The sequence below is a fragment of the Miniopterus natalensis genome, chromosome 5 (genome assembly GCF_054644295.1).
Source record: "Miniopterus natalensis isolate mMinNat1 chromosome 5, mMinNat1.hap1, whole genome shotgun sequence".
NCBI classification, from domain to species: Eukaryota; Metazoa; Chordata; class Mammalia; order Chiroptera; family Miniopteridae; genus Miniopterus; species Miniopterus natalensis.
The window spans coordinates 37,946,489-37,962,681 of record NC_142085.1 but is presented as its reverse complement, the minus strand read 5'-3'; the positions used below and the strand labels follow the sequence as shown (position 1 = coordinate 37,962,681).

Here is a 16,193-nt window from a genome sequence, read left to right as displayed (position 1 = left end):
AAGATAGTCTCAAATGTCCTTATGGAAAAGATGTATATCCTTGTAAGAAAATAGCAGGCTTAAATAAATGAAAATGTTTAGTTTAGTAGAAATCAAAGAAATGCATATTATTAAGAATAATGAGATGTAGTTTTTTTAAAAGATTGGAAGTACCACTGCCCATTGCTGAGTGATATTGACACTCCATGCAACTCTCAAGCAGTGTGGTTGGGAGTATAATTTCCTTTAAAAGAAAAAACTTTATTGAGCTATGATCTACTTACCATAAAGTTCAGTCATCTATTCAGAGTATACAGATCAGTGATATCTAAGAAATGTATAGAGTTGTGTAACATTACCGTAATCTACTTTTAAACCATTTCCATCACTCCAGAAAGGTCTCTGATGTTGTTTGCAACCAGTCCCTATTCCCACCCCAGTCCCAGGCAACCACTAATCTACTCCCCATAGGTTTGCCTGTTCTGGAAATTTTATATAAAAGGATTCAAACAATATGTAATCTTTCATGTCTGGTTTCTTTCATTCAGCCTAATGTTTTTGAAGTCCACACATAGTATAGCACATATCAGTACTCCATTCTTTTTTATTGCCCATTAATACTCCATTGAATGGGTATACTCCTTTTTGTTTATCCTTTCACAGGCTGATGGACATTTGGATTATTCCAGTTTTCAGTTATTATAAATAATGCTGCCATGAATATTGGTATATAAGTATTTCATAGACATGTTTTCATCTCTCTAGGGAAGTTTTCAAAAGGTAGAGCTGGTGGTGTTATGAAAGTGTCGTTAACATTTTAAGAAACTTCTAAACTATTTTCCAAAGTGATTGTACCATCAGCACAGGCGAGTTCAAGCTTCTCTACATCCTTGCTCATTGTGATTGTCAGTATTTTTGTGATATCCATTCTAATAAATTTCATTTACATTTCCATAATAACTAATTATAATGAACATCTTTTCCTGTACATACTAGCACAATGTATATCTTCGGTGAAATGTCTATTCAGATATTTTGCCCATTTTTAATTGGATTGTTTATATTATTATTATTATCATTATTATTAATTTTAATCCTCAAGGATATTTTTTCCATTGCTTTTTGGGAAAGAGTGGAAGGGACAGAGAGAGAGAGAGAGAGAGAGAGAGAAACATTGATGTGAGAGAGACACATCAATTGGTTGCCTCCCACATGCCCCAACAAGGACCGGGATCGAGCCCCGCAACACAGGCTCGTGCCCTTGGCGAGGATTGAACCTGGGACCCCGCAGTCTACAGCCTGACACTTTAACCACTGAGCCAAACTGGCCAGGCCTGTTTGTCTTAATTGAGTTGTACTAGTTCTTTATATTTTTTGAATGCAAGTTCTTTATCAGATGTATGATTTGTAGATATTTTCTTCCAGTCTGTAGCTTAAAAAAAAACCTTTTAATATTTTAAAGAACAGAATTTTAAATCCAAGGTCACAGTTATTTTATTCTACAACTTTGATCTCATATTTAGGTCTATGATCCATTTTGAGTTAATTTTGGATATAGTGCAAGATAAAGGTTTAATTAATTAATTAATTAACTTTTGCTCATGGATATCCAGTTGACCCCGCACCAGTTGTTGAAAAGATAATCCTTTTTCCACTAAATTGCTTAAGTACCTTTGTTGAAAATCAATTCATCATGATCATAAAGGTTTATTTTGGGGCTCTAAGTTGTGTTCCATTCTCTCCCTGTCTATTCTTACATTATTTCCACATTATCTTGGTTTTATAGTAAGATCTGAAATCTAATAATGTCAGTTCTCCACTTTGTTCTTTTTCAAAATCGTTTTGGCTATTACATCCTTTGCATTTTCATATAAATTTTAGGATCAGCTTGTAAATTTCTACAGAAATGCGTGTTGTGATTTTGATGGGGATTTAATTGCGTTTATAAATCAATTTGGAAAGAATTGTCATCTAAGCTATATTGAGTTTCCAGGTCTGAATATGAAAGGTTCTGACAGATAGTATGCCATCCGTAAGTGCTTGCTGAGTTTGAGTCAATATTGATATGGAACCTGTATTTGAGTAAAGACTCCAGAATGGTAGGGTTGTTCATTTTATCCATTCATTCACTCACTCCATGTTAAATAAACATTTCTTGAGCATCATCTTTATGCAAGGTACCATCACCTCAGGGAAAGTAAGTAAATTATTGTTTTTTTTTGACCCTTTTGAAGTAAATTAATAAATGCCCTATTTTAAGGATCTTTCAGTCTCACAGGGTAGGAAATATACATATGCAATGCAAGTATTTATAATTCACGACAAGAAGTGATAATAAACCATAAGAAAAGCTATGAGCAGTGGAGCATTTAAAGATTTGGCCAGAATGCATGTCCAAAGGAAAAAACCCTGACAAAAGTTGTTTGGTTCAAATGGTTGGGGGTTATAGCTTTTTTAAAATATATATAGTCTTAAGAGAATGAGTGCTAGTTTGTTACTATAGGTGATCTGTCATTGGTCTTTCTGTGAAGTATTGCTTTCTCTGCAGTCTGAGGAAGTTAAATTCAAGGCCTGTTACTACAGTTGAGATTGGATTGTAAACAGTAGCCATCCTCCCTCCTTAGTAGAGATTCAGTGACTTCTTGGTCCTTACGCATTTCTGTTCATGACCCTCTTGTGCTTTAAAGGTGGTTGTGTGGGACCATGTATCCAAATTGACACACCTTATTTGATTGATTACCTAATTTTGAATTAACTTTGTAATCCTAATTCCACTTGAGCATGAAGTTTTTGATGGCTCTGGTCTTTTTTTTAATCGCCATAGCTCCTAGCACAGGTACTGTAATTATTGAATGAGTATATTGAATGAGTGATTTTCAAGAGAAGAAAGTATAAGTTTAATTATTTCATATATTTGTTGGGGAGATAGTCCAATTTGGTCTGACTTTACAGTTTATTAGCTATATGATTTAGGGCAGGCTACTTAACTTCTTCCTAAGCTTCTAAATTCCTAAATCTCTGAGAATCAGTTTCCTCATCTGTAAAACCAGAATAGAATTATGTTCTACCGCATTGGGTTGTTGAAGGAATTAAATGAAATAGTGAATGCAGAGTTCTTAGCACAGTGCCTGGCATATGTAAAACAGTCAATGGATATTCATTATTGTGATGATGATATTTTTAACTATTAAGAAAACTACCATGAATTAATAGGCTTGTAGTAAGCACCAAGCTTCCATTTTGTACAACAAATGGCACACACAGTGGGTAGGGAGCAAGCCTTTCTCACCTTGGATGTCTAATTAACTGCAATTATAGGAGTAAATGTTCAGCAACCAAATAAAAATGTAGTGCTTTTGAAAGAACATAAGCTTTAATCTGGTGCATTTTTTACATGGTTGATTTTTCTTACAGAAAAGAAATGTGTTTAAAAATATCTTCACATAACATTAAAATTCCCTTGGCAAATCAGTTATCAAGTGATCCTCTTTTCTTATATTTTCCTCCGAAAACACTCCTTTTGTTTACACCAAAATTAAATGTATTCCACTTTTCTTTAGGGTATACTTTGGAAATGGTGACTGAAATAACCATTTAAGCTGTCTGCTTTCATAGTACCTAGTATGTTGAAATATGAGGTTAATCTCCTGAGTAATTTAAAAATCAGTGTTGAAGATAACAAACCAAATCAAAATGTTGAATATTTTTTTCACTGGCTGCTTACTTATTGTACATTTCATTTTCTTCTCAGAAAAATTCAGCCGAATCCTATATTGGTTCCTAGTCAAGATTTTTATTGAGTCTAATATTCTTATATCTGTGGCCATGTCCAGAAACGGCGATTTAGATATGCCCAAGGCAAATGCATATTAAGTCACCCATAAAGTAAACGATATGCATGTTCAGATGTAAGGAAATAGAGGAAACAATTTTAAATTTCAAAATTGGTTCTAAAATTTAATATTTAAAGAGAAACTTGTATCAGTAGTAATATATAAATACATGTGTTACTATTAAAATTTAAATAGCTACCATTTATTGAATGCCTGGATGTACCAGTCCTGAGCTATGTGTTTTATATTTATTAGGCACCTTAGGTTTAAGAAAAATATGTGAAGTCATTATATATGGGAAGTATTATGGTGTCATTTCAGTTTATTCTCACAACAGTTCTGTGAGGTTGTCCTCATCTCGCAGATAGTGATATGACTGTTCACACTGCCATTTTGCAGAAAGCCCCAGTGATAGGGAATGGTCCTGGCAGCCTGGCTCCAGAGCCTGTGCTCTTAACCATTGAGCCCCCAGCCTTTCTCATACACAGTGAGAATATTGGGACTCAGTGAGATAAAGGAATTGCCCCTGGGCCACACAGCTAGAAACATAGAATCAGGAATTCTACCCAGCTCTCTTTTACTCAAGAATATTGCTCTTAACCATTCCACAATGCTTCTGATAAATGTTTATTTCTAATAATCTTATATACTTTTATTTAAATAAAGGTGCCCAACGAATCAAACAAGGAAGAACCAAAAGCTATATAAACTAGTGAGTGTTTATTTGTTTAAAATGTTGTCTTTATTAAGATGTAGGCTGATGCCATTGCTTCTAGGTGCCAGTCAGAGAAAGTTACGCAGCAAGTTGTTATTACCTGCAATCATGCCCTAAGGCAGGCCTCGGGGTCCAGGCCCCTGCTTCTGGAAGAGGCACATTATCATGGAGTCTTCTGGGTATTTCAGTAACTGATGGACTGTAGGGACATATACAAGATATACATAATTTCCTCACCCAAGTATTGATAGCTTTGAGTACTGAGAGTCTAAGACTTCATATTTTCTCAAATCCACCATGAACTGTTGGATTTACTATTGCCAAGATATATTGTCTTCGTTAATTTTTTTATATATAGAATAATAGGGATACTCCCCTATGACCAGAAAACTGTGAATATACTTGCATATTATACAGTCTATTGAGAGATTGTAGCGTAAATATTAAGCCACCATTATTTAGGCATTGGATTTAAAAAATCAGCAGGTGCTTTTGATTTTGGAACTCAAATAAGACTAAAAGGTTTATAGCTTAGAAAATCTATTGGACCTAAGACTAGATGGATTTTTATTTCAATGTTCTGGATTACCAATTGATTTAATTTTAACTATAAAGTTATTTTTTAAAGGTATAAAGTGATATTATTTTAAAATGATAACTTAATTATTTTAAGCCCATTCAAAGATATAAACAAAGTCTACCCTGAGAGGTGTTGTGGTCTTTTTTTTAACATTTCTTTTTCTTTTCTTTCCTACGCTCTCTTTTTTTTCTTTTTGGATGTAAGCTATGGTTTTTTACAGTACTGGACAGATTTAGTTAAATTCTACTCTGTGGGGAGTCATGAGTATTTGACATAGTGTATGCGCGAGATAAACTAAAGAATTTTCTGAAGTTTCATATATATGCCATGTAATATATTTTTTTAACTATATTTTTCCTGTTTCTCATTGCTTTTCCTTACCTGTTCTCTTGATATAATTTTTAATTTTACTACTTCCCCTTTTAGTGGTCATATGTCAGTCACATCAGAGACAGCTGATTAGTTTTGCAAAAATACAAGGAACAACGTAACTGCATTTACCATTTGCTAGAAGCTAATTCAGATGTAGGCAAAAGTAACTGTCTGGTAACACCCTTTTAAGAGCCCAGGTGTAAAAGTTGGAATACATGTGTTTAGTGTGGACTCTGATACTCTTTACTGGGGGAAAGTAACTTGACCTCTTTGAACCTCTATTCCTCATCTGTAAAATGGGAATATTAAGACTGCCCCTGTGTATCTCAGTGCTCTTGAGAGGATCATATACAAGAACAATGTGCAAGGACATTGAAAAATGTAAAGTACTATTAAAAATTATAGAAGTGACTTGGTGGTTTGTCTTTGGTTTTAATAGTGAGACAAAAATACATGTATCTGTGTATGTGACCATTTAAAAACCCAGAATAGTAAATTTATATGCATGTCAACATATAGTATTTTAATGGGAAATTATTTGTTGTTATTCTAAGAGGTTCAAAAATGAGGGGGAATAAGAAATACTCCATTACATTTTATGTGCTCCTTGGCTAAGGATACAGGTTAAAATATTTCCCAAACTGGAAGCCCTTTGCTCTTCTAGCATCCCAGATTTGCATCCAGTTTTGAAATTAGGAAAACTTAGAGTGGTGTAGTGGTTAAGAGAATGAACTCTGAGACAGCCTACCTGAGTCTGAGTCTCAGCCCTTCCACTTACCAGAAACATTGCCAGCTGGGGGTTCTTGGGCAAGTTATTTAACCTCTTTCGCCTCAATTCCTCATTTATAAAGTGGGCAAGATGCTATTTTACCAACCTCACTGGGTTGCCACAAGGATTAACTCATTTCGATCATTGCCTTGCACATAGTGCAATATGCATGTTTATTAAGATGATGATTGTTCTTCTGGGTCTCTTGTCCTTTTCCAAGACCTCAGTACCTGGAATCCCTGTAATATTCACAGGACACTTCCTCAGTGTGATTAATAAGTGTACGAGCAGCAAAGTAAGTCAGGCAAATGAGACCTTCATGTCCATCTTCTTAGTTATATTCTTGAGAAACTTAGACCCACGGACATGAGATACGAGGCCAAATAGAATGCAGGCTTCTGACCTCAGTCAGGTGCTTCCTTCATGACCCCATCCCATACAGTATCCCACACACGGAAAAAAGGCAACTCTCATGAAAGAGGCAACTCATGCCAAAGAGTTGTGTAAAATATTTTGAATTATTTATTTCATATTAACAATATAGTCCCATTATTGAATTATGTACATTTATGCTAATAAAATTTCTCTGAACCTGGTTGAACATGGCTTTTTCTTTACTTTCAGTTACCTTTACAATGTGAGATATTTTCCCTAAAAGTATCCCTCAGAAAAGAGAGAGTTGCTGTTTATTTCCAATCATCCAAAGTCTTTTAAAGCAGAATTATTACTTTTATCTTGAACAACAAAATATTATTTTGGGAAGATACTAGCCTGACATGATTTTAATAAGTATAATTTGGGTTTATAGAAGTTGGTGAAATTAATCAATATAGCAAAGGAGGAGGGAGCAAAGAAATTTAACAGTTATTTGATTATTAGTCCTCTGCATGTGATCTCTCAATTCCAGGTATTGGATTTTTAAAAAGCATCGCAATATTGGAAGGTCCCAAAATACACCTCCAGAATGAATGAAAAACAGCCATACTAATGTTAAACAATTGTCCTGATGGCTTTTAATAAAATTTTTAGTGTCTGTTTCATGTGTTATAGAAATATTTGAATATTTAAGGGAACTGTTATTTGAAAAACCTCATAAGATTTCATGGGTAGTACCCCATTTGTAGAAGGAAATTAACGTTGCATTACTCAAGTAGTTACTTTATGTGTTAATCTTAGCAGAAGTAGGTGTAGACACATTTTTCTTTTCTGGATGGGTTTTTGGATTTTTTTTTGTCCTAGAATGGTTGTCCTCTGCTAACCAGCTCACTATTGGACTGCTTTCTTTTCACCAGCCTCACATTTGTAACAGAAATTGTAAATTAACTTTAAAAGAAATTTTAAGTAATAAAAAAATAACAATTTTAAAATATTGGCCAATAAATTAGAGGAAGATCACCTCCAAGTAATATAGTCCCCATGTTAAAAGAAGTGATTGTTGGTTATATCTGCTTCCAGCTTTTCCACATTAACATGGATAACCCAGGAGTTGAGACTGGATTTTGTTCTATCGCTACTGGCAAATGGTTAAATAATTTAATTCACTTAATTTATACAGGAATAGTCTTCGTCACTAAAAATCTGAGAAGTAACTCTGAGAGCCTATACTTACCAGAAGGGACTTTTTGGAACTTTAATATAAGGTCCAGCACACGTTGCTGAGGATCCTGAACTCTCCTCTTTCTTGCGTGTGGCTGAGAAACATGGCACCAGGCGTACTAGACTAACACTCCCCAACTTCCTGCCACACCCTCAGTAAAGCTTCCTCTGCAGTGACGAATTCATAGGCTATTGCCATCTAGAAGTGTTCCCAAGCAGCTGTTGAACGGCATAAGGATTTTCTCTTCTCTGATCCCTTCCCAAGTTTGGAGGAAGAAAAGTGTGCTCATGACCCCCACAGTGCCCTCGGTAAGGTGGTAACTGCTGTTTATTGAAAGAGAAGCTCAGCAATGGGGTAATTTTTCCTGTTGATTCCTTATGGGCAGTCTATAGAATAAAAATCCCCAATTTCTTTTCTTGCTTTCCTGATAAAGACTGCTGGTCCTGTTGTAGTCTTAAGGAAGATATAGTTGTGTCCCCTTCAGTACAGGTTAGTGTCCTAAGATGCAGGGCCCAGGCATCTTTGAATAAAGAAAGAAGGGATATACTTCAGTTAGTCAGTGCTGAAGGAACCCACGCTCCCTCTGCCACATTTTCCTCCCACACTAGCCCAAGAGGGAGAGTTTTGAATCAGTGTTTATAGTGATCTTGGCTTCCAGTCTTGCCCTACACCCGTTCCTTCATATCAGCACAAATGAAGTGATTATGAATTATATGTCTTGAACAGAAAGAGAAGAGGCAGTGTATAAACCAGATTTATAAGCCATTTAAAAAACACAAAAAATACTATGAGTAAACCTAGTCATGGAATTTGTGTTCAGGAATAGACCTGGCACTGTTAAACTGGGCTTCTAGCTCCCCTCCCCCCCACACACACCTAATACCAGTAATAGTTTTGGTAATAGTTTTGAGGAATTCTGAGCATTCCTATTTACCCAATGCTCAGAATTTATAAATCTGACTTATTTTTATCATATTTGCTTCAGATATTTTTAGTAAATAAAATGTTATAAAGTTCAAGTTTGAAACACCTCCTTGGTTCCCTTCTCTTGTCAGCTTCCCTAGAGACAACCATTATGAATTTGGTGTGTATCCTTTCAGTCCATGATTTTATGCATTTATGATATATTTGACATATATAAATCCATAATATTGATTTGTTCATGTTTTAAAATTTGTGTAAGTGGAATCATATACATGTATTCTTATTTTTTTCCTTCTGTCGCTTGACATTATAATGAATAAGTATAATTTACTTAGGTGTATTGTGATTCTTAATGTATTTGGACCTTTTCTAATGACTTATTTTGTGGTCTCTATTTATGATGTGTTTCCCTTTGCTTTGTTCTTTTCTCCCTTGCCTTTTATTTGTAAAATTTGCTTACTTTCACTTCTCCTGACTTTTAGGTTTATAGGTCCTACTTATTTTCTTAAAAATTTTAATGACTATATTTTAATTTTTTTTTTAACGAAGTCTAAGATTTTTCTTTGTCTGTATTGTCCTACAGAACAAAATCAAAACAAAACCAGGACCTTTAACTTCTGATCTGTTCTACTCTCATCTTTTGCAGTGGTTATTGTCTAAAACGGTACTGTCCATTATGGTAGCCAGTAGCTTCATGAGGTTATTAACCACATAAAAAAAAAATGAGCTGAATTTTTAAAACTTTAATTTTAATCAATTTAAATTAAAAAACTGGTATTAAATTCAGTTATTGGAAAGTTTTACATATGTTTGAAACAACCTGGATATGTAAAACCACTATAAGCTTTATGAACTCTAAATACAGATCAGGTATTCTTGGTGAAAACTTAGCACTTGAATGGAGATGTGCTATAAGTATAAAATACATGTCAGATTTTGAAAATTTAGTACAAAATGTTTGTGTAATATCTCAATAATTTGTATATTGATTACATGTTGAAGTGATAAAATTTTAGAAATATTTAGTTAAATAAAATATTATTAAAATTAATTTCATCTATTTCTTTTTACTTTTTCAATGTGGCTATTAGAAAATGTAGAATTACATGGTATATTTCTATAAGACAGCACTGATCTAGGAGTTCTATTGAAACTTTTAAATATTTAAACACACACAACATAGATATTATTATCTATAGGGAGTAGCTAATTAAATTTACCAACATATTTCATACATTTCTTCTTCTATACTTTTCTTCCACCTGGATTCATTTTTTTTAATTGCTGAATTTGATCCTTTAGTAATAGGTCCTTATTGAAAGAAAGGCTCTATTGGTCTCTACAATAGTTTGCCTTCATTCTTGAGTGATAGCAAGGTATAGAATTCTAGGTTGACAGTTTTTCTCAGCTTCTTGAACATTACCCCATATTTTGTTACCTTTGTAGTTGCTGGTGAGAAGTAATTCTTTGTAGATTATCCATCTTTTAACTCTGATAACTTGTAAGATTTTTCCCATTGTCCTTGACATTCTGTAGTTTTATTACAGCATTTCTCAATGTATTTGTTCTGTTTGTTTCCAGTTTGTTCCTTGGTGTGAGCTTTCAATCTGGAGACTCATTACTTTAATTTGGAAATATTCTGTTTTATGTCTCTGCCGTCCTACTAGTACCTCTGTTCTCTGCTTCCGAAATAAGTAGTAGGTATATGTGAAGCTTCTCAATTACCCACCATGTTTCCTAACCTCTCTTTCATATTATCCATTTCTTTATTGCTCCTAGTTGCATTCTGGACTAATGCAACTTTCAGTAGTCTGTGACAATTCATTATTTCTATTACTATCCCTGGTCTAGTGTTTATGTTTCAAGTTTTTCTTATTTCAGTTAGCCTACTTTTATTTGTAATAAAAAAATTTCAACTGCCCGTTGATTTTGCCAAAGTTTAGGCCTTCTAGGCCAATAATCTATCACCAGGTATTCAGCAATCCACCTGCCTGCCAACTTGCCCTCAGTGATCTGAGGGCAGTGCTCTAGAGTCCTAGAATCCTTGTTGTGCCTTCCATCTGGCCACCATATATGTCCCCCATCCCGTGCTGCCTCTCAGCTCAGTACCCATGCCATTTAGTTGCAGCAAGCTCAGATATGTGAATGAGACCTTTTCCTTTCACCATGGTTCTCTGCCCTCTTGACCATTCTAGATTAGCATAAACCTGCCCCATCCTAGGGAGTGGAGCAAGAACCCCTCTGCCTTGGAATTTCCTGTCCCTGTCTTAGTCACCTCGTCCTTCCCATCAGCCTGCTACAATATTGAAATACATCTGAGATCATCTATGTACACCCTCAAGCCTTGTTTCCCCTTTTCTTTGTTGTTACTCCTCACGATCCCTTGGGACAGAAAACTTCAGACTTCTCTTTTAATCCCTTCATACCATGCCCTCCTTGTATCTCCAGGCTCATGGCTAAATATTAATGTTCTACATAGTGTGTGATAAGATAGCCTGAGATGGTTGGTCTTTATGAAATAGTATACCTGTTAACCTGTGCAACTAAAACAGATGACGAGGCTGCAGAGAATCTGGATGTAAGGGGATGTGCTCAAGCCCAAGGTGCTGTTGAATATAATTTTATATTTGATAATTCAGAAGACTCAACATCTATATAACAATTTTTAGTCTATGAAATGCTTTTCCCGACATCTTGCTTGTTCACTAGCATGACCCTTTGAGTTACACGTCATTATAATCTATCATTCACAGATAAAGAGACAGCCATGGTGATCAAGGCACTGCCCCAGATCACACAGCTCCTAGGTAGAAAGCTAAGATTTAAGCTGGTGTCCTGACCTGCATTGCTGCCACAGTTCCACACTGATCTCAGGGTAAAGATCAGTTGGGTTGTTCCTGACTGTAAATTTGTTACATGCCTGTTAATAGAAAGCCCTTGTGGAAAGATTGCCGGAGAAACCAGCTTTGCCTAGAGTTATATTTCTTCACATCTCTAGTCTTATGTTCATTCATCCGAAGGCATTAATATTTTCAATTATACCTGCTTTTTTAAGTGGCATCCTTTCAAGTTTCTCTTTTTCAATAACTTACATCCAATTCAAACATTATCAGGTCACTATTTAGAGAGTGATCTCTCAGTCATATTGCTGTCACTAATCCACTGCTTAGAAAAATATTGAAAATGTTGTTAAATCATTTTTAATTTTTTAATGTAGTTTAACATCAACAATAGCTATGTGCTGCTTCTTTAAATGCCTGTCGGTAACAGATAGAGTGTACCCCGGATTTAAATCTGCCCAGTGGCCCAACAGGTATGAAGGGCAGCCCAGCATTCCTTGACAACCGAGGGTCTGATTTGTGGCCAGAAGGGTCAAGTTTGTGAAATGAGCAGAGGAAGTGAACACAGCTGAATGTCCCATCTAGGGATTGTCTTCATATGGTCAGACTTTTTAAGATGTGCCCTCTCTAACTCCATTAACTGATATAACACTAGTTCTGTGAACCAGACAATCATGTACAAGAGAGTGGAGAACAGAAAGGTGGAAGCTCTGTTTCCCTTTATGATAGAGGAAGTCCCATGGAGGAAGGAATATAGTTCATTGATTTGGGAAACAGAAGAAAACTATGAATCTGGGAAGTTCTAGAGAGAGGTAAACTGATAGACTGGGTAACAGGAAACCATAGGAAGAAGAGAAGTTTATTATGTCCTGTGACTTGAAGAAAAGCTTTTGTCTTTCTCAAAGACTTTGTATACTTCTGACCTATGTTTTACATATTATTTTATGTTTTTAAATTTAGCATTATTTGATGTATACTTTCTATGTAGTCACATAGCCTAAATATTTTTAATCCCATTGTATTAATAGTTACATAGTTTACTTAAACATTTCCAGTAAGTCATTTCCAGTTTATTCCATATTAGAAACAGTAGAAACAGTACAAATAAAACCGGAATCTTTCTTTGAGTCCTGGTTCTAAAATTGGAATTACTGGACTATCACATAATTAGTCTTATGTCTGTTTTTCATATTGCCAGGTTGTTCTTTGAAAATATTATTCTAATTTACAGTGTCACCTGCCCCACCAAACAGTGGGTTTTATGACCTTACATTTTTTTTCTCTTTTTATTAGATAAGGCATTACCACATAGCTGCTTCATTTTGCTAAGCTAAACAGTGTGCCAAACATCAGTTTGCTATTTGTAATTTTTCCTGATGGGAACTATATTTATATCTTGTGTTAAATAGCTAAATTTTCTAATTGTTTTAATCTTACTTACTGTCTTTAGCCAATAAAAATAAATATATTGGGGTAGTTGGTATGTCATGTAAATCTATTTTACCCTTTGTATGCAAGCCTGTAAAAAAGGCAGGTTTGAACTGTCCCAAGAGTGGGCTCAGGGCTGCACAGGGCTGGGTTAAAATCAGGGAACAAATCAGCTTGGGTGGCGGGGCTCTTGGCTGTCCTGTCAGGCTGGGAGTGTCATAGAGGTGCTGGAGTTGATAATGGAAAAATGGTAATATTTTATAAAAATAATAAGTATCAATTTAAGTCATATCAAGAAATGGGCTAGAAATCAAAGGCAAGTATGGGATGAAAATACTCTTTTGCAATTGGCTTAGGCTTTCCCAACATCCTGCCCTCATCTCAGAGCATCAAGCAAACTGGAACATGCAGGCAGATCCTAGGTACCCCGCCACTGACTTCTGGGTCCCTGTTCTTTAACCCACATGGAATCATAAAAGAACGAAAATTGCTTAGGGTTGAATGTACATTGAGGACAGGAACTCATATCAGTTCTTGCACCACTCCTGCAGTCATTCATATAAATGCAATGTGTGTGTGTGTGTGTGTGTGTGTGTGTGTGTGTGTCTGTGAAAAACATATCCTTATACAAACTTACTTTTCCCCCCACAAAATATCTGTTGGCTTATGTGGTCCAGAGAACTTAAATAGCTTTTTTTAAAAAAATCTCCCTCTAATGTGTGTTTTCCAATTTAAATACAATTCACTGAAATATTTTCTTTCTAGTCTCCAGAGAATACAGAGGGCAAGGATGGATCCAAAGTAACTAAACAGGAGGTAAGTGTATCTTTTTGACATCCTGTATTTAATTATTTAACTGGAATTTTTAATATTGTTATGATTGTCTGCATCTGAATGAATACTATTCCTGTACAAGGTTGTTGAGACTACATAGGCCAGAGATAAGAGTGTCACTGTGTAGTCTCCCTTGGCTTGGGTATATTTCAGTCGGTTCACAGATGAGTCATTTTTCCACTTACTGTGTTGTTTATGTTTCTACCTGTGGGTCCCGCTGTCTTGTTAAAGCAGATACTGAGAATTCCTTCTGGGCAAAAATCAAGATAATAGGTAAATTCATCAAGGAGAACAAAGTCTGCCTTTCACAGCAAGGAAATCAAAGACTTCTGATTTAATAAATTCTCTGCTCCAGTGAGTGAATTATAAATTACTTTTTAGGTTTTGAAATTTGCCTAAGAGGAATCATCTCTAAAGTAAAAAACTATGAAAGGATACACAAGATGTCAAAATATTAAAGTTGGGGGTTTTTAATCAGAAAAATTCTTAGGGCTTAAGATAATTAATTAGGCAATAATTCAAAGAAGCTCTGTATTAAAATACAGAAACCTCCAAACAGCTAGGAACTTGGAAGAGATGCTTGCTTTCATTTGACCTTCCTTGGTAATATCATGAACTTCTAAAAGGAGATGGGTGAAAAAGTAGCAAGTGAGATGGTAACTATGGTGACAGCCATTCACTTTTGCACAGAGTTCAGTGTGTTGAAAAACTGCAACTCTTACGGTTTAACTTATAAACTAAAATGGGTCATGAGAGAGATAAAAACAATGTCTAGTTACAGATTCTTTTATTAGGTGATTCATACTGTGGATAATAATTCAGAGGAGTTTATCATGAGAGTAAAATCCCTGTACAGGATTTGTACAGGGAAATTCATTCTGCCAACGGAAAACCTTTAACAGACTCTATAAAGAAATAATTTAAAACCAAAACAAAACTGCCTATAACCACATCTCCACCATCCGTTTACCTAATATTGAGTGTCTAACATTTGGGAGGTGAAGTTTGTGATCCAAAATCAAACCACTATACAAATGCTAGATCCAACCAAAAAATAATGAATGTTAGAATTTTCTTGAAAATGGAAAAATATAATTTGTAGGACAGTTGACTAAGTGTAATGAACCTTAATGTTTTTAGATTTGGGCATGAAATGCATCTGGGTTTGTCCTTAGGGACTGCTATTGAAATTGATCTGTCAGTCAGAAAACCTAGAAACCATTGGATAGTGAAAAGTCTTTCCAATCCTTCACTAAAAGAAATCAAGCTGGTTAGAATATATAGAAAATAATTTTGTGTATACAACTGTCTCATACATATTATTTTGGCCCCAGAATTTAAATTATTTACAGTACAGTCACACCTTGTTTTGCGACTCACTTTATTGTGCTTTGCAGGTCTTCCATTTTTTACAAATTGAAAGTCTGTGGCAACTGCTGAAGGCTCAGGTGATGCTAGGCATCTTTTAGCAATAAAGTATTTTTATTAAGGTATGTACATTGTTTTTATAGGCATAATGCTATTGCACACTTAATAGACTGCAATATAGTGGAAACGCACCTTTTCTATGGACTGGGAAATAAAAAAATTGTGTGACTCACTTTATTGAGATACTCACTTTATTGAGGTGTTCTGAGGTGTATTTTTATTTTTTATATTATTTTTATATCCTGTTTTTATATTATATATATTATATTTTTGTAACAAAAAACTTTCCTAGACAAGACTCTACCTGTCATTTAAACCATACCCAAATTAAAACTCATGATATTCCTTCAGGACATCAGTACAATTGTTTGAAAAGTGAAAAAGTCAGTGGGTTAGCTGGTGGTTTAGGGTTTAGGGTAAGAACTGTCAGACCGTATATTGATTTGTTTCACCTCTGCTGAATTGTTTGAATTTTCTAGTCAGGCCATTGAGTATGCACAGCCTTGACTACAGTGAAGGCATCACTTGCAAAGGATTTGAAAAGCCTCTATCCCTGCCATGATATTCGAAGGGGTTGGTGCAGAGCTTAGTATTTGGACAATAAATGACGAAAACAATATATTGCGGTCATTACATTTGGCAGTTTACAAAGCCCTTTCACATACGCTGTTTTATCTGATCCTTACAATAATCCTGAAATGAGGGCAAAGCAGATTCATTCCTTGACAGAAATGTATTGAGCACCTAAAGTGCACCAAGCACTGTTCTCAGCTCTGCAGGGTCCACAGTGAACAAAAGCAAAAATGTCTGTCTTCATGGAACTTCCATTTTAGCAGGAGGGAGAGAGAGTAAAAGAAAATAATCGGATATTTGCTATAAAGAAAAATAAACCAA

At 35.1% G+C, this 16,193-nt stretch overlaps 1 protein-coding gene across 1 annotated transcript in view; it reads left to right on the top strand.

Moving 5' to 3' along the window:
* HMGN3 (high mobility group nucleosomal binding domain 3) overlaps positions 1–16,193 on the top strand; it is a 29,846-nt gene that overhangs the window by 4,132 nt on the left and 9,521 nt on the right. The window contains exon 2 of the mRNA XM_016207365.2: positions 13,803–13,853. Coding sequence (XP_016062851.2) covers positions 13,803–13,853 — 51 coding nt within the window. The remainder of the gene's footprint in view (positions 1–13,802; positions 13,854–16,193) is intronic.